The sequence below is a fragment of the Macrobrachium rosenbergii genome, chromosome 1 (assembly GCF_040412425.1).
Source record: "Macrobrachium rosenbergii isolate ZJJX-2024 chromosome 1, ASM4041242v1, whole genome shotgun sequence".
NCBI classification, from domain to species: domain Eukaryota; kingdom Metazoa; phylum Arthropoda; class Malacostraca; order Decapoda; family Palaemonidae; genus Macrobrachium; species Macrobrachium rosenbergii.
In genome coordinates, this window is record NC_089741.1 from 30,022,085 (window position 1) to 30,044,266 (window position 22,182).

The 22,182-nt window shown below is 36.5% G+C and overlaps 1 protein-coding gene across 2 annotated transcripts in view; it reads right to left on the reverse strand.

Moving 5' to 3' along the window:
* The window catches only part of LOC136845373 (nephrin-like), a 1,223,962-nt gene that overhangs the window by 401,439 nt on the left and 800,341 nt on the right, over positions 1-22,182 (reverse strand). For both annotated transcript variants that reach the window (XM_067115676.1, XM_067115641.1), the window contains exon 2: positions 11,813-11,945. In XM_067115676.1, coding sequence (XP_066971777.1) covers positions 11,813-11,945 — 133 coding nt within the window. The remainder of the gene's footprint in view (positions 1-11,812; positions 11,946-22,182) is intronic.

Consider the following 22,182-nt stretch of genomic DNA (forward strand, 5'->3'; position numbering starts at 1 on the left):
ATCCCGACCTCTTCCTCAAGAGTGACGATGAAGACATTTTGTAAATAAATTATAGTGTTAGACGTTTTATTTGTACAACTAAAACATATTTTAAAAACACATTGATTATAATATGTTCCTCATTCAAACTGATTCCAATATATTTTCCTTTCTATGCATATCAATATAAATCGTGTTACATTTGATAGATATTAAGTAGGTAATTAATAACTTGCCCTCAAAATCTTCACTCCTACCATTACCTTTTATTTGCAGCGAGTAGGCAATATGAGCGCTGTTTAGGTGCTGTGTGACATAAATAGAAAAAAAAACAAAGAAAAATAGCAATGGGTTACATTAACTGAAATAAAACAATGGCGTTGACCTTTCCACCCCCAACAATTGAGGGAAATGAGGTATCATTGTTTTTCATTTGAATTCTACTTCTAGTGACCGCTCCTGACTTGCTGCAAATAGAAGGCTATAGCGTCGAAACCTGAGGTAAAAAAAAAAAAAACGGATGGTCGTTTTGTATTCCCACCCTGAATAGATGCAGATCTAGCAAATGAACTGGTTCATTATGTGCGTGAATTACATACACTGAATTATTTGTAAAGTAGAAACAATACGAATATCAAGAAAATGGAAGAATTCCAAGCTAACAACTTAGTCCCAACAACTGCTGTGGAAGTTGCGATGAAACCTTCACATAATAATAATAATAATAATAATAATAATAATAATAATAATAATAATATAATAATAATTAATTAATAAAATTATTGAGAATGCTCGCCATCATTGATATCACTGAAACCTAGGATGGGTACTAATATTAATTAGTGAATATGTCATCAGCAAGTGGGTGAGCCACAGTGAAGAGACGTTTTCCCCATATGTAAACTTTTTTCACTGTGGGTGAAGCCTCATGACGTCATAGGTTAACGTCACTATTGTGTTCAAAACCCTTACCGGCGATTTTGATGGCTCTGGCATAGGAAACACTTTTACTCTAAGTACCAGAACTATTGAACTTAGGTACTAAATAATACTTGCAAAAATTAGGTAGGGTTATAAAATATACACTTGCCAACTTTCACATTTATCCGATGCTTTGATAAAAAGGTATTGCCGAAAAACCGTGTTTCATCGGCTCTGAATCAGACTTTGACAGTTTAGTGGCTAGGGATTTCTGGAAAGACGCTGGAACTGGAAAGAACGCTGGCTTTGGTTATTGAATCGACATCAAATTTCCCACATGAAGTGATGATACTACTTCCAGGAGACTTATTAATATTATTATATGTTATTATTATTATTATTATTATTATTATTATTATTATTATTATATTATTATTCTCTGTAAAGTCTTTTGTAAAGATATGTATAAGTACAAAATTTTATCTAATGTGTATGGCTTATAGCTGGACTAAAGAATTCAATTCAATTCAATTATTATGACTGTTATTATTAAACTAAAATTGTACAGAGAGTGTGTGTGTGTGTATATATATATATATATATATATATATATATATATATATATATATATTGTATATATACATACATCATGTTAATAATATACATGTGATGACCTAGCAGGGCGCTTCCGCTGCAGAGGCGGCGGTGCCGGTGGCGAGGAATGTCTGACGTGTGCATCTGGGATCTGCCGAATGCATTTGTGCTGACACTGGAAGTTTGCTCAGATAGATACAAAGAGGTTTCTGTTCACGTCTTAAGCGCACGGGAGAAACGTGACGGATTAGTGGAAGTCTTGTGATATCTGTGGGTGCAGAAGGCAGGATTCTTCGGACATTGAACCGGACGGTGATGTCACGTTTCAGGAGAGGGATTACCAAGAGAATGTGTTCATACGTGCGCTCTCTAATGTGTATATAATAGAGGAACCATAGGTCGGGTATTCACTTGGATTTGTGGCTAGTGATCGCTCTTTTGAGCTGTGTTTGTGAATAAGACAGTCGCTGTGAGGAACGGTTTCCTGATGACCACAGAATGTAAGACAACTCATTAACACTTGCACCTTTTCAGACGTTATATGGAACACCCATTTTGCGTTGCAGTGAAACCCTTCAGTTCTTTATTATACATTTTTCCGTTTTGAGTGTTTATTTCTTATACACCATTCCAGGAGTCTAATATAATGCAAATGCTCTTCCTGAGGGAATTCAACATTGTCCTGAGAGGGACGAATAGTTGGAGGTGGTGTGTTATTACTCTTACAGACTATATGACTTGTATTGTGGTCGTTACGACCTTTTATTTTGCTTGATGACCAGGGGTCATTGACAATTATGGTTTGGCATAAATTAATGTATATGCCTGTTTGGGAAACAGTATTTCCTCTAGGAATGTGTTCCTTTGATAGGGAGTGTGAGTTAAAAAGTTAAGTATATCTTATTTTTACCAGATCACTGAGCTGATTAACAGCTCTCCTAGGGCTGGCCCGAAGGATTAGACTTATTCTACGTGGCTAAGAACCAATTGGTTACTTAGCAACGGGACCTACAGCTTATTGTGGAATCCGAACTACATTATAGCGAGAAATGAATTTCTATCACCAGAAATAAATTCACTCCTAACTCTTCATCAGCCGGCCGGGGAACTGAACTCCGGCCCATCGAGTGACAGTCCGAAGCTCTACCGACTCAGCCAACGGAGGGCTTAGGGAGTGTGAGTCACTCCATTTCATGACCGTAGTTTTTACAGAGTTGCTTCCGTTAAATTTGTCAATAAAATTTAGTTTTAGTTTTCTATATCAGCGTCTCATTCCAGTAGGCCTTTGTGTAAAGATAGGTTTAGTGAGAATCTTATGACGAAAAGAGAAGGGATCTGCTGACCCAGGAAGGCCAGCTACCAGAAACATCTCAAGAAAGGTGAGATGCTGAATTCTGTTCTGAAAAATACAGCTATATATATATATATATATATATATATATATATATATATATATATATATATATATACAGAGAGAGAGAGAGAGAGAGAGAGAGAGAGAGAGAACCAAGCAATCACATCTCATCGCCATGATATCCTCAACGCGTCGGAGCGATATTAAATCCGTAAATATACACAAGCGGACAACTTCTAGGCCGTCCTCGGATTTTTTTTTTTTTTCGACCGGATAAAATTGAGGCACAATAAAGCATCGGCCGAACTTCCCCGTTCCCGAGAACTTCGGCGATATCGCGATCCGGTCGTCGCGATGAGACCCCGGAATGAAAATATCAGTCGTTAGACGCGTCTTCTACCAATGACGATGATCGGAGTTTGCGGAAGTTTTCCCAAACTCTCTGCTATGTCAGGGTGGTGTTGTTATGATTTTCTGGCTTAATACATATACATGTGTATATATATATATATATATATATATATATATATATATATATATATACATATATTCATAAATACGTATACATACACTACATAAATAATATTATATCTTCAATATATATAAAATTGATGTATGTGTGTGTGTATATTCCAGCATAACTGACATGCATTGAGCAATTCAACCAAACTTGGTATACATATGACTTACTATCTGGAAAAGAATACTATATGGGGGTGTTTCACTGGCACCAAAGGGGGTGGGGGTGGGAAAGGGGGTGACATGTAAAAATAACACAAAACAACAGATATTAGTGTTTAATCCATAGCTTTCGAGGTCGCTGAGATAAATAGTGACACTCCCGATGCCCTGTAAGTCCAAGTTCAGCCCGGATAGGAAGAGGGGTGAGAATGGGTAGGAAGGGAGTGACATGTAAAAATAACCGAAAACGACAGATATTAATGTCTAATCCAGTTTTCGAGGTCGCTGAGATGAATAGTGACACTCCCGATGTCTTTTAAGTCCAAGTTCAGCCCCAATAGGAAAGGGGGGTGAGAAGGGGTGAAATATGAAATGTGAAAAATGCTGGGCAATGTAACTGAAGCAACTATCTTAACAAGGAAGAGAGAGAGAGAGAGAGAGAGAGAGAGAGAGAGAGAGAGAGAGAGAGAGAGTTTATCGGCTGTCAATCAGAGTTTTCCTGTTCAGCGCTGGGTTGGCCAACTAGTGTACATGTATATATGTATATATATATATATATATATATATATATATATATATATATATATATATATATATATATATATATATATATATATATATATATATTCATATATATATTAACAGACGGAGAAATAAATAAATACCAACGACCCTAATTGTATTCGGAACCTGACTGAGCATCTAATGAGTAACAAATGAGGGTAATGAGTTACATAAAAAGCCAGGCGACCGAAAGACGGGTCAAGCTAATTACCTAATTATCTCTGCTTCCTAATCCTCTCCTAAATGATTCACGTTTAAGGCGCCGAAAGGACGGGGAAATAAAAAAGCTGTTTAGGATAAAAAAAAGCTAATTTTCCTAATGAGTATAAAGAACGCATGTTGTTTGATGTTTTTAGAGCTTGTTGAGAGAGAGAGAGAGAGAGAGAGAGAGAGAGAGAGAGAGAGAGAGAGAGAGAGAGAGAGAGAGAGAGAGAGAGAGAGAGAGAGAGAGAGATGTAATGAGTAATACTCGTATCTTTTAGCTTTTCTGTAATACCATTCAAAATTATTCACGGAATACGCAATCATAGGTATACTTTTACAGACACATACGTTTGAAGATTTTAAATCCACAAAGAACGAAATACGAACATACACACATACACACACACACACACACACACACACACACATATATATATATATATATATATATATATATATATATATATATATATATATATATATATATATATATACATATACATACATACATACAGTATATATAATTTCAGATTTGCTGATAAATGTACATTCGTGTGTGTATGTGAATAGGCAAAAAAAAGGAAGCATAAATTCATACGATAAAACTGCTAAATGGCTTTTAGCGAAATGGACATGTAAAAAAAAAGGGGGGGGGAATTTTTCCATTTCGTCCCCCCTCCCCATTTTTGGGGAGGAGGGGGTGTAGTAGGTGGAGGGGCCAAAGCATTCAAAAACCAAAGCCCGTCTGGGTTCGGTCGAAAAACTTTTCGCCGATTTATCAATAATTCGTTAACCCCCCTCGGTCCAAACTAACTCCCAATGCCATGCAACATAGAAATTCGATACCAAACTTTTCCGAGCATCGCATTTTTTTTAAATGCTCTCTCTCTCTCTCTTTCTCTCTTGTTGAAGTAAAACGCAATGAATGGACATAAATTTTTTTTTCTCTCTCTCTCTCACTCTCTCTCTCGTGGAAGTAAAACGCAATGAATGGACATAAATCTCTCTCTCTCTCTCTCTCTCTCTCTCTCTCTCTCTCTCTCTCTCTCTTGTGGAAGTGAAAGGCAATCAAGTGGATATAAATTTCTCTCTCTTCTCTTGAGTCTTGGAAGCAAAAACGCAATCAAGTGGGCATAAATTTCTCTCTCTCTCTCTCTCTCTCTCTCTCATGGAGGCAGAACCCAATCAACTGGACATAATTTCGGTAGAGGTCTTGTTTTCTTACAGAGAGAGAGAGAGAGAGAGAGAGAGAGAGAGAGAGAGAGAGAGAGAGAGAGACCTCTTCAATATAATGTGGACGCCATCGAACTTAATCTATAAAATGCGTACGATTTTTCCAAATCATCTCGCAATTTTCAGAATTTTCAAAACTTCGCTTTTATCGTCTTCTTCCTAATGTCACATCTAATCCTCTTGACGTCAGGCAATAATAGGCTGAACTGTGCGTGCGTCAGAGAGAGAGAGAGAGAGAGAGAGAGAGAGAGAGAGAGAGAGAGAGAGAGAGAGAGAGAGAGAGAGAGAATTTATGCCCACTTGATTGCGTTTTGCTTCCTCAAGAAAGAGAGAGAGAGAGAGAGAGGGAGAAATTTATGTCCACTTGATTGCCTTTCACTTCCACGAGAGAGAGAGAGAGAGAGAGAGAGAGAGAGAGAGAGAGAGAGAGAGAGAGAGAGAGAGAGAGAGAGAGAGAGAGAGAATACTAACAAAACTGTCAAGAAAATTACTGAAAGGCAAAATTAAAGTATTAAAGAGTTCTGCCTGATATGCTGCATTAGCCATGAGAGAGAGAGAGAGAGAGAGAGAGAGAGAGAGAGAGAGAGAGAGAGAGAGAGAGAGAGAGAGAGAGAGAGCTATTAACTGTCGAAGAGTGCGTTCAGTCATTGCTCAAACGTGGGTGGGTAATTAGATTTTGTGAGCAAAAATTAGTAAATGGATGATCAAGAAGATTTATAATTGACAAAAGATTCACAAGAGCTGTGTAATGAATGTTTGGCTCTGTGCTTGTCCGTATTCAGTGAATAATGACGAAGGACGATAATATGCAGTTATGAAGCAGATAACAAACACACACACAGAGAGAGAGAGAGAGAGAGAGAGAGAGAGAGAGAGAGAGAGAGAGAGAGAGAGAGAGAGGATGCATTAACAAAACTGTCAAGAAAACTATTGCAAGACACAATTAAAGTATTAAAGATTACTCCCTGATATGCTGCACTAACCACAAGAGAGAGAGAGAGAGAGAGAGAGAGAGAGAGAGAGAGAGAGAGAGAGAGAGAGAGAGAGAGAGAGAGAGAGAGAGGAGGCAATATTAACAAAATTGTCAAGAAAACTATTGAAAAGCACAATTAAAGTATTAAAGATTTCTCCTGATATGCTGCAATAACCACAGAGAGAGAGAGAGAGAGAGAGAGAGAGAGAGAGAGAGAGAGAGAGAGAGAGAGAGAGAGAGAGAGGAACATCACTCTAATAGAACCATTTTCGTCACGCCTATCCTACATATTCCGTATACATGATTCCAAAATAAATAAAAAATAAAGAGAAATCCCCATCATACATCAGACTGTCCCCTTTAGCGACATATGCTAAATTGAGCAAATTTAGCATTTTTTTGCATTTGATGCTAAACTCTACCGACCGAGATCATTTGCAACTTTGATCCCGTACATTTTGGTCGAACTGACGACGCGAAATGGAACTCCACACATAGAAACTAACAACAAACACACACACACACACACACACACACACACACACTTTTATGCTGATTAGTTTACGGAAGTTTGCATTGTATATGAAGCTGCTGTCGAAACACCGATCGCAATAAATGGCCCATGTTGCAAATGTGAACCGGCCATTGGGAACTGAAATTTTGATTAATATCACATTTCATTTATCTTACTCATTCGTGCATTGGGGAGACGGGGAGAAGGTCAGGCCGAACAACGAATAAAAGAGGGACGGAAAAGTTTGATGTTGATGCAGTTTCTAACACAGATAATATCTAAAGCAAGATTCACGGAAATGAAGAAATATATAAAAAAAAATAAGAAAAGGGAAGGAAAAATAGGATCTTGATGCAATTTCTGACACGTTGGCAACATCTAAAGAAAGATGCAAAGCAATGGGAAAGTACTAATTATTTTGCAACGACCTTGGGAGTCTGGTATGAGTGGCAGAAGTATATATATATGTAAGTATATATATGTAAGTTGTTTAGGCTGAACGGACATGCGCGCGCCATCTATTAGCCACAGACATAAGCAGACGTTCCCAGTTATTCTTAAAAGGAAATAATGTAATATCAAAACAAATAATTAGCTTTCTAGCAGTGTTTAATATCATCGAAATTAGTAAACAGTCAAGTGAAAGGATTGAGAATAACAAAGTCCTTGCAAATGAATAAAGAGATGTGTATTAAGTGATACATTTTTAAACTAAGTGGCTTTTTCGCTGCATATATTTCCGAATAACGAGGGAGATTATTTTCGGGCTGTCTAACTATAAACCTAATGTTAATGTTTATATACATATACACACACACACACACACACACACACACATATATATATATATATATATATATATATTATTTATTATATATATACACAAATATATATATATATATAATTTTTTCATTTTTCTTCAGTCTGCTAAGTAAAGGACGACAATTGAAAGGCCTCGCAGCAATCCATTGTTTCTCTTTCCTTGGTGAATTTTGTCTTTATTATATATATATATATATATATATATATATATATATATATATATATATATATATATATGCATATATGTAATATTACTAATAGGACCTCAACAAAACTGGATGATATCTAGTGAAGATATTCATTCAAGGAAAGTTACGAGCTTTCTAGGACCAATAACAGTCCTCATTGTCAAGTATCCTAGAACGTCCTAGAAAGCTCGTAACTTTCCTTGAACAAGTATCTCCGCTAGATACTATCCAGTTTAACGAGGTCCTGTTAGTAATTGTATTAATGAACAGAACAATTGTTGTGTATGTGATAAAGTTAATATATACAGATATAAGCAGATGTATAATCAATGTAATAATAATATACGAGTATGTATATATATATATATATATATATATATATATATATATATATATATATATTATATATATATATATATATATATATATATATATATATATACTCGTATATTATTATTACATTGATTATACATCTGCATATATCTGTCGACAATTAGAACACAGACAACTGCACGCACCAGATATTATTTGAATTATGAATCGGCAGAGGACGCAATAGTTTTCCGTACATAAAGATAAGAGAATTAAATACATTCAACTGACATCCAGCGTCAATGGCCGGCTTAAGGGAGAACGAACAGTCTCCGGAAACTTTCACAATGTATGGTAATGAGAGCTGAAGGTACCCAGGTCTTTTTATCCCTGGAGAAATAAATTATGATGAGAGAGAGAGAGAGAGAGAGAGAGAGAGAGAGAGAGAGAGAGAGAGAGAGGGGAGAGTTAATGGAATATAGCATGAAAGGGAAAAAACTTTATTAGCTAGAAGTTAATTATCTCCATAGAAATAAATTATGATGAGAGAGAGAGAGAGAGAGAGAGAGAGAGAGAGAGAGAGAGAGAGAGAGAGAGAGAGAGAGAGAGAGAGAGAGAGAGGGGGTTCGTTAATGGAATATAGCATGAAAGGGAAAAACTTTTATTAGCTGGAAGTTAATTATCTCCATAGAAATAAATTATGATGAGAGAGAGAGAGAGAGAGAGAGAGAGAGAGAGAGAGAGAGAGAGAGAGAGAGAGAGAGCAGAAAGGAAAACTTTTATTAGCAAGAAGCCACTATCTCCATAGAAATTGATTGAGAGAGAGAGAGAGAGAGAGAGAGAGAGAGAGAGAGAGAGAGAGAGAGAGAGAGAGAGAGAGAGAGAGAGAGAGAGAGATTTCGTTAATGAAATATAACTTTAGTGAAAGCCTTTTATTAGCGAGATCTTAATAATCTCCATAACGCTAAATGATGGCAGAGAGAGAGAGAGAGAGAGAGAGAGAGAGAGAGAGAGAGAGAGAGAGAGAGAGAGAGAGAGAGAGAGAGAGAATCCTAAAATATAAGGCACACCATAAAATATTTGACGATTAATAATCAATAAATAAAAAATCATTGGCATTGAGATCACCATTCACAATATTCACTCATTCATTCTCCATGAATTATCAAGAATAATCGTTCAGAAATATAAGAATAAGGAAATCGGATAGATTTTTGCATAATTTTATATTACCAAAAGAAATGTGAATGAATTTTTTTTTTTTTCATTAAATTACCATACGGAAATTTGACCAATTTTTCGTACGCAAAAAAATACTATACTTGAACGTGCTCGAATTTTCCATTCACCAATATTACCAAACTGGAGTAGGATTGGGTTTATAATTCACCAAACTGAAAATTTGGAAATAGGATTGAATTTTTAGTTAACCAAAATTATCATTCGCATATAGGATTGAATTTCTGGTTCACCAAACTTATCATCCGCATATAGGACTGAATTTTTCGTTCATCAAAATTACCATTCGCAAATAGGATTGAATTTTTCGTTCATCAAAATTACCAATTGGAAATAGGACTGAATTTTTCGTTCACCAAAATTACCATTTGGAAATAGGATTGAATTTTTCGTTCACCAAAATTACCATTTGGAAATAGGATTGAATTTCTCGTTCAACAAAACTTATCATTTGGAAATAGGATTGAATTTTAGTTCACCAAAATTACCATTTGGAAATAGGACTGAATTTCTCGTTCAACAAAATTTATCGTTTGGAAATAGGATTGAATTTTTAGTTCACCAAAATTATCATCCGTATATAGGACTGAATTTTTCGTTAACCAGAATTACCATTTGAAATAGGACTGAATTTTTCATTCACGAAAATTAACCGTGAAACAGGATCGAATATTTTTATAAAAAGAAATAATTACTATTTAGAAATGGGACTGAATTATCATCCTGAAAAAGGATAAAATTTTTCATTCGCAAAAATTACACTACGGATAATAAGACCAATAACCTAGTCACAAAAAATTATCATAAAGTAAGGGAATCGAATCCTTCTTCTTCTGTAATTTGTCATTCATAAATCTGAAACTCCTTTTTTTTTTTTTTTTTATTAACAGCCATTATCGCAAGGAATGTAAGTGTGTATTTCAACCTCTGTAAATTGTCATTCAGAGATTTAACAGGTGTAGGATTTTGAATTTGAAAATTAGTAGGCTAACAAGCGATTACAACCACCAGGAAACGTTTCACCTTGGGTTTCATTTTGTAATCAGCTTATCTTTTGTATTTTCTTAACTCTGCTTGTAGGTCTAACGCAAAGAAGTCATTTAAAGGATAAAAGACGATCCTAGGATAAAAAGACAATTCCGTAAAGATTTCTACTTCAAAACACTTTTTTCTACCTTACCAAGAAGTTTTAAATGCAAAACTGCTTTGAAAGCATTATAGCATTCTGCATCAGATATGATGTGTCAATTACTCTGAAGGACAGAATTGGAAAGTTACAAATGTACAGACCCATTAGATGATAGAGCTTGAAATCTTGTTAAATGAGAATGCCTGTGACGCGGCGAAAGGAAGAAGTTAAAATACCAGTTGCATCACTTATTGGCTTAATCGTCTAAGGAATGTGATTAACATCAAGGGGTTTGGCTGTGCAAAGTCTCGTTTTTATACGTTTGTTTTATACCAGAAAATTACTTAAAAATCGCTCTTCGCTAAACTGTTTTTATCTAGCAAAATTCAGAAAAACTGATTGCAAATAACAACAAATGGTTGGTTGTACATATGGTATTTCGGGTTGTTACCAAGACATAGGAACAAAATAAAAGGTTGTTGTTGTTATTACTATTATTAGGTTAAGTCCGGCACGGGCTCTTGCTGGGAAAGAAGACCATTCGTGGAAGATTAAGAAAGATGAGGGACTATCCTAGAGGCAGCAGTGTATAAAATTCTAATTTTTTTTTTTAAATTTTGTCTCTGTTCGATAAAAGAAATTTCTGGGGATGCATTCCTAAAGTGATAAATAGAACAATTTAAAATATATCGTTATTCTCTCTCTCTCCCTCTCTGAAAAGGCAGAAGTCTAAATGAATATCTTATTACTGACAGTCCTATTGAAGCAAAAAAACTCGACAAGCAAATGAATGCGTTAAGGTTATTTTACAAGTATGTTGGAGAGAGAGAGAGAGAGAGAGAGAGAGAGAGAGAGAGAGAGAGAGAGAGAGAGAGAGAGACTGTCCCACTAAATAGATATCGAAATACTGTACCAGACTCTCAGCAAAACTGCGGCGACGTTGCATTTGTACCATAACTTACCTGTGTACTGGATATTTAAAAATACATTACAAAATACTAGTAAGAGAGAGAGAGAGAGAGAGAGAGAGAGAGAGAGAGAGAGAGAGAGAGAGAGGCCCATTACAGAAAAAACACCAGTAAAAATACCTGGCAGGTCGCCTTACCTGTATATAGGCGTGCCCGCATTCCCTCTGTACCAGAGGATGAGAACGACCCGATCGCTGTGTAGGCTGGACGTCACGTCACACGGCAGTCGGGCCCGTTCCTGTACCATGGCTGTGGCCGAAGCGTACACGGCTGCAAGGAGAGAGAGAGAGTGAGAGTGAGTGAGAGAGTGAGAGAGAGAGACACAGATAGCAGTAAGTTACAGTCAATTACGGCGGAACGGGGAAAAGAGAGATACGTCAGCCGCGCTGGTGACGACCTTTATATGACAGATAGCGGGATGCTGCGGGGGCGGGTTACAAGTGGGTAGGGGTAGGGGGTAGACCCACATAAGTAACAGTCAGAAATACAATAGTTCATGGCATCCGAGGTCGTATCGTGCCAATGCCCCGACGCGTGTCGCATACTAAATCAATGTGGAGACTATCTCATTGCAACGGCCGTATAACTTGCAGTGTTTTCCGGCTGATGGGCGAGTTTACGCATGCGCGATTGCATTAACGCTTCATCATTTTCAAGGGCGTGTGTTTCGCGGGCCACATTCGGAAGCTGCATTTCGGCCGGGTTATGGGTAAGGAAATCATTTATAAATGGTGTGTACTGTATATAATTATATATATGTGTATATGTAGATATATAATTATATACACATATTTTTATTATATATATACATATATACATTATATTTATATTTGATATATAGACGTGTGTATATATATATATATATATATATATATATATATATATATTTTTTTTTTTTTTTTTTTTTTTTCTGTACCCACCCTAGATCGATCCCAGGCAGGTGACAGCACAACTTTCCCTAGCCTGATATCTATAGGCAGTGAAATTGTTTTTGAATCGCTTTTAACATATCGCATTTCGTTATAGACTCATTCATATATACACATATATTTTTATTATATATATATATATATATATATATTATATATATATATATATATATATATATATATATATATATATATATATATATATATATATATATATATATATAGTGTACCCACCCTAGATCGATCCCAGGCAGGTGACATCACAAGTTTCCCTAGCCAGAAATTTATAGGCAATGAAATTGATTTTGAATCGCTTTTAATACATCTCATTTCGTTAAATATTCATTCATTGCCAAGAAAGATTTTTCTTCCGCGCTTTCTTGGCCGAAATAAATGCGAACTATTTCCAAAACAAATAGAAAATATGAAAGAATTATGATTATCGTCATTATTCACAAAACTCATTTCCCTTTCCTTTTGTCGCCTAATTTAATCTGAAGCGACAAAATAAAATGCATTTCCAAAACACAACGGGATTTTAATTAAATTCAAAAGGTAAAAAAAAAAAAAAAAAAAATTGAAAGCACCCGACCTAAGCATGTATAAAAGCTGGCACCCCAGGGGAGAGTGAGACAGTCCGACAGACAGGCAGGCAGGCGCTCGCAAGCAAGCAAAAGATTACCCCGACAGATACACATCGCCCTCCCTATTCAAGCAAACGCCTTGATGATGTACTACGCCCCCCGTATGCAAAACAGGCCGGGATATACGTCTCGCCCTGCGGAGTCTTGAAAAAGGCAAAGTAATTGAAATTCGCCCCCGCCGAAGGAATCCATAATAATTCTCGCCCCAGGAGGAGCAGCGAGATGCCGCTGCTTGCTGCCTGGCTTCTTCTTCTTCTTCTTCTTCTTCTTCTTCTTCTTCTTCTTCTTCTTCTCCCGACTTGATTTACGGCAGAGAACGCACCTCGTAAATAGTTGCTGGGGGTCTCCTCTTGAATAATAGACTTTCTTAAGAGGGATCATTGTTCTTGTTTTTTTTGTGTCCGAGGATTGTAGTCTGAGAATTTGCAGTCCCATACGTACAATTATATATACACACACACACACATATATATATATATATATATATATATATATATATATATATATATATATATATATATATATATACAGTATATACTGTATATAATTTATATATATACTTTTATATATATATATATATATATATATATATATATATATATATATATCTTCTTCTTCTTCTTTTTTCTTTTAACGTGCTTTTATTCCCATTTTTGTATGGGGTAAGCACGATGCCTTCTTTTGAAGGACTTTTTGATTTGGCTTTGGGGTAGACCTGTGGTCTCGATCGGCTGCCCTGCCTGACATCGCTTAGACCCCGGTACGTATGTTTCATGTATCCTACCAGACCCAACGCCCTTTCTCCCCAGCAGCGAGAAGTCATTGCGCGGGTATGGCGGGAGTTCGAGACGTGTGAGATGTGTGTTATGTTTTTAGAAGGTGTTGTAGTGGCTTTGTTTTGTGTGTGTATTTAGTCTGTAACATCCATTTGCTTTTTTAAGCAAACCTATCCGTTGATTACATATATAATCCCGGGATGTCTACACGGATAGCAAAGTGTCTGCCTCTCTGATCAGCCGGCTTGCGGGATTGAACCCGCGCCACAGACCTCTACGAAGTCCGAAGCTGCTGCTGTAACCGACTGAGCCATCGAGGTTTTTATATATATATATATATATATATATATATATATATATATATATATATATATATATATATATATATATATATATATATATATATATATATATATAAACATTATTAGCTGAAGCCACTGGGAAAGCTCAAATTGAAACGACAGAGTGCTAAGCACTTTCGTGGGTTTTAACACACCTTCAGGGCACAAAGTGTTAAAATACGCGAAAGTACTTGTCACTTTGAACTTTCCCAGTGGCTTCAGCTAATAAACAAAATCACGCGCTTACTTTTGTGATTTCTTAGCATATATATACACGCATACATATGCATACGTACATACATACACCCTTTATTATTATTAGTCCCACCATTCAAAACAGGATAATCTATTAAAGTATCCATTCGTGTCCTTTTTTTCTCTTTCTTGTCCGATGCCTCCATTTATAACAAGATTTGATCCTTGAAATTATTTTGTTCAATCTTTATCCCTTTATTTTGTTATACCTTATCAATTGGACTTATGGTCGAATTCTGCGTTGTGTCCCAAAGGATTTTCGACCTTCGTCTGCAATCTTATATAAGACGGAAAAAACTGCCCTCGTTATCTCTTTGCAATAACACTCTCTTTGCAAGATAGAGAATCCACGGATTAGATTTCCGGGCGAGGCAGATCAGTATAAGGTCCTACCATTAAAATATATAGTGCATCTGTTGACCTAAGGAGCGAATTAGGTACCTAGTGGTTAATCAACTGTGGTGGCCAACGGCTAGGGTAGAGAAGGATATTCAGAAAGGGAGATCGTCTAAAAATAATCCGATTATATTTCCAGTCAGCGGGAAAGTAATATAGTCAAGAATTATTTTTTTATGTAAGAGAAAAAAAATAATTTAGTCAATTACAGTTAACAATGCAAAAAGAAACACAAATTACCATTGTTTTTATTTGCATTTAACGTAAAATAAAAAAAATTATTTACCCAAGTACAGTTAACAATACAAAAATAAACACAAGTTACTATTTTTTTTCTTTGCATTTTACGTAAAAGAAAAAATTATTTACCCAAGTACCGTTAACAAAACAAGGACGAAACACAACTTGCAATATTTTCTCTTTGTATTTAACGTAACAAAAATTATTTACCCAATTTCCGTTAACAAAACAAAAAGGAACAAATTATCATTTTTTTGCTTCGTATTTTAAGTAAAATAATAATAATAATAATTTACTTAAGTACCGGTGACGATACAAAATAAACACAAATTACCATTTTTTTTAGTTTAACAAACGAAACGCAACTTGCACATTTCTCTTTGTATTTTAAGTAAAAAAAAAAAAAAATAATTTACCCAAGTTAACAAAACAAAGAAATTATTTTTTTTTTTTTTTTTTTTGCCAGGTGCTTCCGTCTGCGTTCGATTTGATTGGTTAAGCCACCACTTGAATATTTGCGAAATCAACAAATATCGACAAATAAACATTAGAATTCCGGTGCGGCTGCCTGGGAACATATTTCCAGAGAGGAAAAAAACATTTGTTTTTCCTCTATTTGGTAACGTTACGACGGAAAAAATATGCGTCCATACATTTTGGTCCCTGTATCAAATTAATATGAATAACAAATCATTCCCCTTTTCCTCGCAAAAACAAACAAAAAAACGAATGGAAAAATCAGTAGGCGAACAAAAAAAAAAAAAAAAAAAAAAAAAAAAACATAAAAAAATAGGAAAACATAACGGGAGGAATAAATGCAAAGAATTTCGTTTGCTGTAAAGCCACCCCGTCCGTTCTGTTGTCTTTGGACAAACACAAAGCTTGTGACCAATTAAATATTCGTTAGAATTAAGGTGTTTGTGTGTGTATGTGTGTCCGTAACGTTCCTGTACTTCTTATATCCAAAGCTGAAGTTTTGAGGGATTAAACAAAAGTCGCTGATCCTCTGTATAATAATAATAATAATAATAATAATAATAATAATAATAATAATAATAATAATAATAATAATAATAATAATTGCCGTCTCAACGGCATTAAGATTGTCTAGAGTTTCTCTATTCTTCTTCTTATATTCTACCTCCAGACGAGAAGAATATAATAAGAAGAATAGAGAAGACTCTCTCCACAAGCTTAACGCCGTTGAAAACAGCAATTGCTTTTAACAGCACTGCCTTCAAAGAGGGACTCCTTCCAAATAATAATAATAATAATAATAATAATAATAATAATAATAATAATAATAACAATAATAATAATTTGAATGAAGACCGCTCTTTGAGGCAAGCTTCGTTGAAATGAATCACTCCGTATGCCGTTGAGCATACAAAGTGCCATTCTTTTAAAGTAATAATAATAATAATAATAATAATAATAATAATAATAATAATAATAATAATAATAACTACGTTGAACACAGACGGGTTGGAAACTCTACGATTATTCAGTCTTCCACAGCTTCATGAACAAGCATCCTAGTCTGTGGAATGTGTTAATGATACAGCATTGTACCGACACCACCAAAAGATAGGTCTATTTTCGGTGGCCTTGATTATACGCTCTACAGAAAAGTCGAGTGCGCCGAAGGAACTTGGGCGCATTTTATGAAGGTTACAGATGCGAAATTCTCAACAGCACTTACTATAAATTACATCAGTTACAAGTCGACGCGCATATGCGTTTGTAATGAGGATACAGTGTTCTTCGGCGCAATCGAGGTTTCTGTACAACGTATAATCAAGGCCACCGAAAATAGATCTATCTTTCGGTGGTCTCGGTATAATGCTGTATGAGCCACGGCCCATGAAACTTTAACCACCGGCCGGTGGTGGCCTGTCTATATCGTTGCCAGATGAACGATTATGACTAACTTTAACTTTAAATATAATAAAAAAAAAAACTACTGAGGCTAGAGGTCTGCAATTTGGTATGTTTGATGACTGGAGGGTAGATATTCAACATACCAATTTGCAGCCCTCTAGCCTCGGTAGTTTTTAAGGTCTGAGAGCGGACAGAAAAATTGCGGACGGACAGACAAAGCCGGCACAATAGTTTTCTATTACAGAGAACTAAATCGGAACCATAAGAGAGGATCCGTATCATTATACGAATAATGAATAACGCAAGCAAATATAAGTTACTTTGTAAATATCTTAAGCAAACAACGGAATCTTAAGAGAATGCATATTACTTTATGCCTATGAATTCTGACATGTATTCGTTTATGAATATCGCCTACAAATATATATTATATCTTGTAAATGTCGTATGCAAATATATTTCCTGCTATAAATATCGCATACAAATAAATATATCTTCGTAAATAAATAGCCAGCACAATGTTTACAGAACGCTGCATACAACGCGGGCAAAAAATGATTGAATTATGTACGTTTCCGTTTTATATATTATTTCTATGTTTAAACAAATACGCCATTCGATTAGTTCTATTAATTCTTGCGCCGTACAAAAAAAAAAAATTCCCATTGGGTGCAAGTTATTCCCAAGTTAAAGTGAATTCGCTTTGAAGGACTATTTGTGGCACAATATTTGTGAGTATGGAAAATGGCAAGACTAATATATATATCATATACATATATATACAAATACATACACATATATATGTGTATATATAAATATATGTTTATATATATACAAATATATATATATATATATATATATATATTATATATAAACATATATATATATATATATATATATATATATATATAAACATATATATATATATATATATATATATAAAATAGAGAGAGAGAGAGAGAGAGAGACAGAGAGAGATCATCATTATTCCAGAATACCTTATCCCTCCCGGAAATGTCTTCCGCTGGAAGTATGATGAAAATGAAGAAGAAGATGAAGAAGAAGTCTTCAGAAAATGGCGAGAGAACATTTCAAGCTTAATTCTTGAAGTCCTCCGGCACGAGAGAGGAAAGATGGAAAACCTCACTTCCCTCTAAGCTCCTCCTATTCAGGAGGCCCTCTGAGAACTTCCGTAGAGGCTCCTCACCGCCAACGGAAAGGCGGCGCCCTTCCGTCGTTGCTGCCTTATTTCCTTCTGGTGCCTGATATGCGTTGTCACGCTTCCGGAGCAATGAGGTGCTCCGTCAGTAGAGTGTGTCTTATAAGCCGTCTTCATGTATGCATGTATGTCTGTATGTATGTATACTGTATGTGTATATATATACATGTATATATATATATATATATATATATATATATATATATATATATATATATATATATATATATATATATGTGTAAATAAATAAATATATATATATATATATATACATATATATGTGTAAATATATATATATATATATATATATATATATATATATATATATATATATATATATATATATATATATATATATATATATTCTCTCTCTCCTCTCTCACATAGTGTAAAAGGGGCTCCTTAGATACGATCTTTGCAATTTCTCAGCGCAAGCCAGCAACAAAAATGAACCGGTGTATGTTGTATCTAATCAAGCAATCAAAAATACCTAACGTTCTTGAATGCACGCAAGTTTCAACGTCTAAATATTCTGTTTAAAAGACTAAACTGCCTTCCAGTCGTTTTGTTATGCCAAATCAAATGCAAAATGCCCAGTGTTTATCTGACTATGTACCAAAAGGTCATTAGCGCGAATATTGTTAAAGAATCAGGCGTCGCACTTTACCGTCCTAATGGCGCGGATTTGTCAACACCAATATTTGCATGCCGGAGGCAAACACGCATCACAGCTTTTATTTGTCATTTTAACAACTGTGAACCGAAGAATTTGTATGCTGTATGTCCCGACAAACAAGTTTTAGTCGCAGATAGATCATCTACAAACTTCATTCTCAGGCGCGTAATGGCTGGTTACGAAATGCGCTCAGCAATAAAATATAATGATATTGCATCGGGGCACCTGTTGGACAAACACGAAAACTGTATATAAGTCTAACTGGAAGTTTATTCCGGAAGCGCCAATTATAATCAGACTCGAAAATTTAATGGGAATGAAGCAGAAATGACATGACGAAAACGCTGAAAGCGACTTTCCTCTTCCTCCTCCTCCTCCTCCTCCTCCTCCTCCTCGTTTATGACGACTAATTACTTACACTTCGCTGGGAACGCTTTTACTGGACCTCCGCGGGAACAATTGAACTGGAAAAACCCAAGGGGGATGTGATAAAAGCCTTTCCAGGTAATTCCAGCACAGCTTGTTTGATAGGCGAGGGAAAGCCTTATCAAGTCCGAATCATAGCAGATACACGCAGCAGTTATGGCAAACGGTGTGGAGGGAAGGGACGAACGAGAGGGAAAAGAGGGAATGGGAACGAAATGGAAATGGTACGGAAGGGGTTGCAGGTTCCCAGAGAGTTTTTCGTTCGTCCGTTTGAGTTCCTTTGCTGTGTATTTATGGCAGGCTTGCCGATAATCCAGCACAGCCAATCAGAACGTCGAGTTACAGAAGTCAACTTCCAGCTGAATAACAGAAGCATAGGTGCCATTCGATTCTATATAAATCTTTAAAACGGGTAACGTCGGATTTGAAATGTATACTAGATATGCCAGATGGTACCAACAGCTCTCAAATGATTGTTAGAGGGCACCACGGCTTCCTAATGAATATCAGAAGGTACAGAAAACTCCTATGAGATGCCATTAGATTCTAAACAAATCTCTGACACAGGTAACATCGGATTTGAAATGTGTACTAGATATACCAAATGGTATATCTAGTATGCATCTGAAAGCTTGAAGGTACCATCAGATTCCAAGTGAAAGTTGGAAGATACCTTCAGCTAAGTGAAAGCTGGAAGGTACCATCAGCTTCAAAGTGAAAGTTGGAAGGTACTATCAACTTCCAATTGAAAATGGAAGATACCATCAGCTTCCAGGTGAAAGTTGGAAAGTACTGTCTGCTACCAAGTAAAAGTTGGAAGGTGCCATCAGCTTCCAGGTGAAAGTTGGAAAGTACTGTCTGCTACCAAGTGAAGGTGCCATCAGCTTGGAAAGGTCTGCTACCAAGTAAAAGTTGGAAGGTGCCATCAGCTTCCAGGTGAAAGTTGGAAAGTACTGTCTGCTACAAGTAAAAGTTGGAAGGGTACTGTCTGCTATCAAGTAAAAGTTGGAAGGTGCCATCAGCTGGTGAAAGTTGGAAAGTACTGTCTGCTACCAAGTCCATCAGCTTCCAGGTGAAAGTTGGAAAGTACTGTCTGCTACCAAGTAAAAGTTGGAAGGTGCCATCAGCTTCCAGGTGAAAGTTGGAAAGTACTGTCTGCTACCAAGTAAAAGTTGGAAGGTGCCATCAGCTTCCAAGTGAAAGTTGGAAGGTACAAACAGCTTCAAGTGAAAGTTGGAAGGTACTGTCTGCTACAAGTAAAAGTTGGAAGGTACCATCAGCTTCCAAGTGAAAGTTGTCTGCTATCAAGTAAAAGTTGGAAGGTGCCATCAGCTTCCAGGTGAATTAAAAGTTGGAAGGTGCCATCAGCTTCCAGGTGAAAGTTGGAAAGTACTGTCTGCTACCAAGTAAAAGTTGGAAGATGCCATCAGCTTCCAGGTGAAAGTTGGAAAGTACTGTCTGCATCAACCAAAAGTTGGAAGGTGCCATCAGCTTCCAGGTGAAAGTTGGAAAGTACTGTCTGCTACCAAGTAAAAGTTGGAAGGTGCCATCAGCTTCCAGGTGAAAGTTGGAAAGTACTGTCTGCTACCAAGTAAAAGTTGGAAGGTGCCATCAGCTTCCAGGTGAAAGTTGGAAAGTACTGTCTGCTACCAAGTAAAAGTTGGAAGGTGCCATCAGCTTCCAGGTGAAAGTTGGAAAGTACTGTCTGCTACCAAGTAAAAGTTGGAAGGTGCCATCAGCTTCCAGGTGAAAGTTGAAAGTACTGTCTGCTACCAAGTAAAAGTTGGAAGGTGCCATCAGCTTCCAGGTGAAAGTTGGAAAGTACTGTCTGCTACAAGTAAAAGTTGGAAGGTGCCATCAGCTTCCAGGTGAAAGTTGGAAAGTACTGTCTGCTACCAAGTAAAAGTTGTTCCCATCAGGGTGAAAGTTGGAAAGTACTGTCTGCTAAATAAAATAAGGTGCCATCAGCTTCCAATGAAAGTGGGAAGGTACAAACAGCTTCCAAGTGAAAGTTGGAAGGCGGCTGTCTGCTACCAAGTAAAAGTTGGAAGGTACCATCAGCTTCCAAGTGAAAGTAGGAAGGTACAAACAGCTTCCAAGTGAAAGTTGGAAGGTACCATCAGCTTCCAGGTGAAAGTTAGAAGGTACTATCAACTTCCAAGAGAAAGCTGGAAGGTACCATCAGCTTCTAAGTGAAAGCTGGAAGGTACCATCAGCTTCCAAGTGAAAATTGGAAGGTACCATCAGCTTCCAGTGAAAGTTGGAAGGTACCATCAGCTTCCAAGTGAAAGCTGGAAGGTACCATCAGCTTTCAAGTGAAAGTTCGAGGCTACCATCAGCTTCCAAGTGAAAGCTGGAAGGTACTATCAACTTCCAGAATTATCGATACCATCAACTTCCAACTGATTGTTAAAAAGTGCTGGAAGGTACCACCGGCTTCCAAACGATATTAAAAGCTGCCAAACCAGTGCTGGAAGAAGTAGAGATTCTCCTGCAGCAGGCAACCATCGAAACCTGACTGCTCCCACCCTCATAATGTCCCTTTAATCGGAAACGGTGGAAAGAGTAAAACCAGGCGGAGATTATTGGCGTCATTTTCTTTTAATTTGTTCCCCGTCGGATCTCCTCTCCAAATATAATAAATACCCGATCGAGAGTCTCTGCCCTTTGAAGGCGGCCGCCCCACTCCGCTCCGCTTCACGGATGAAAGCTCTTGTAGCCAAT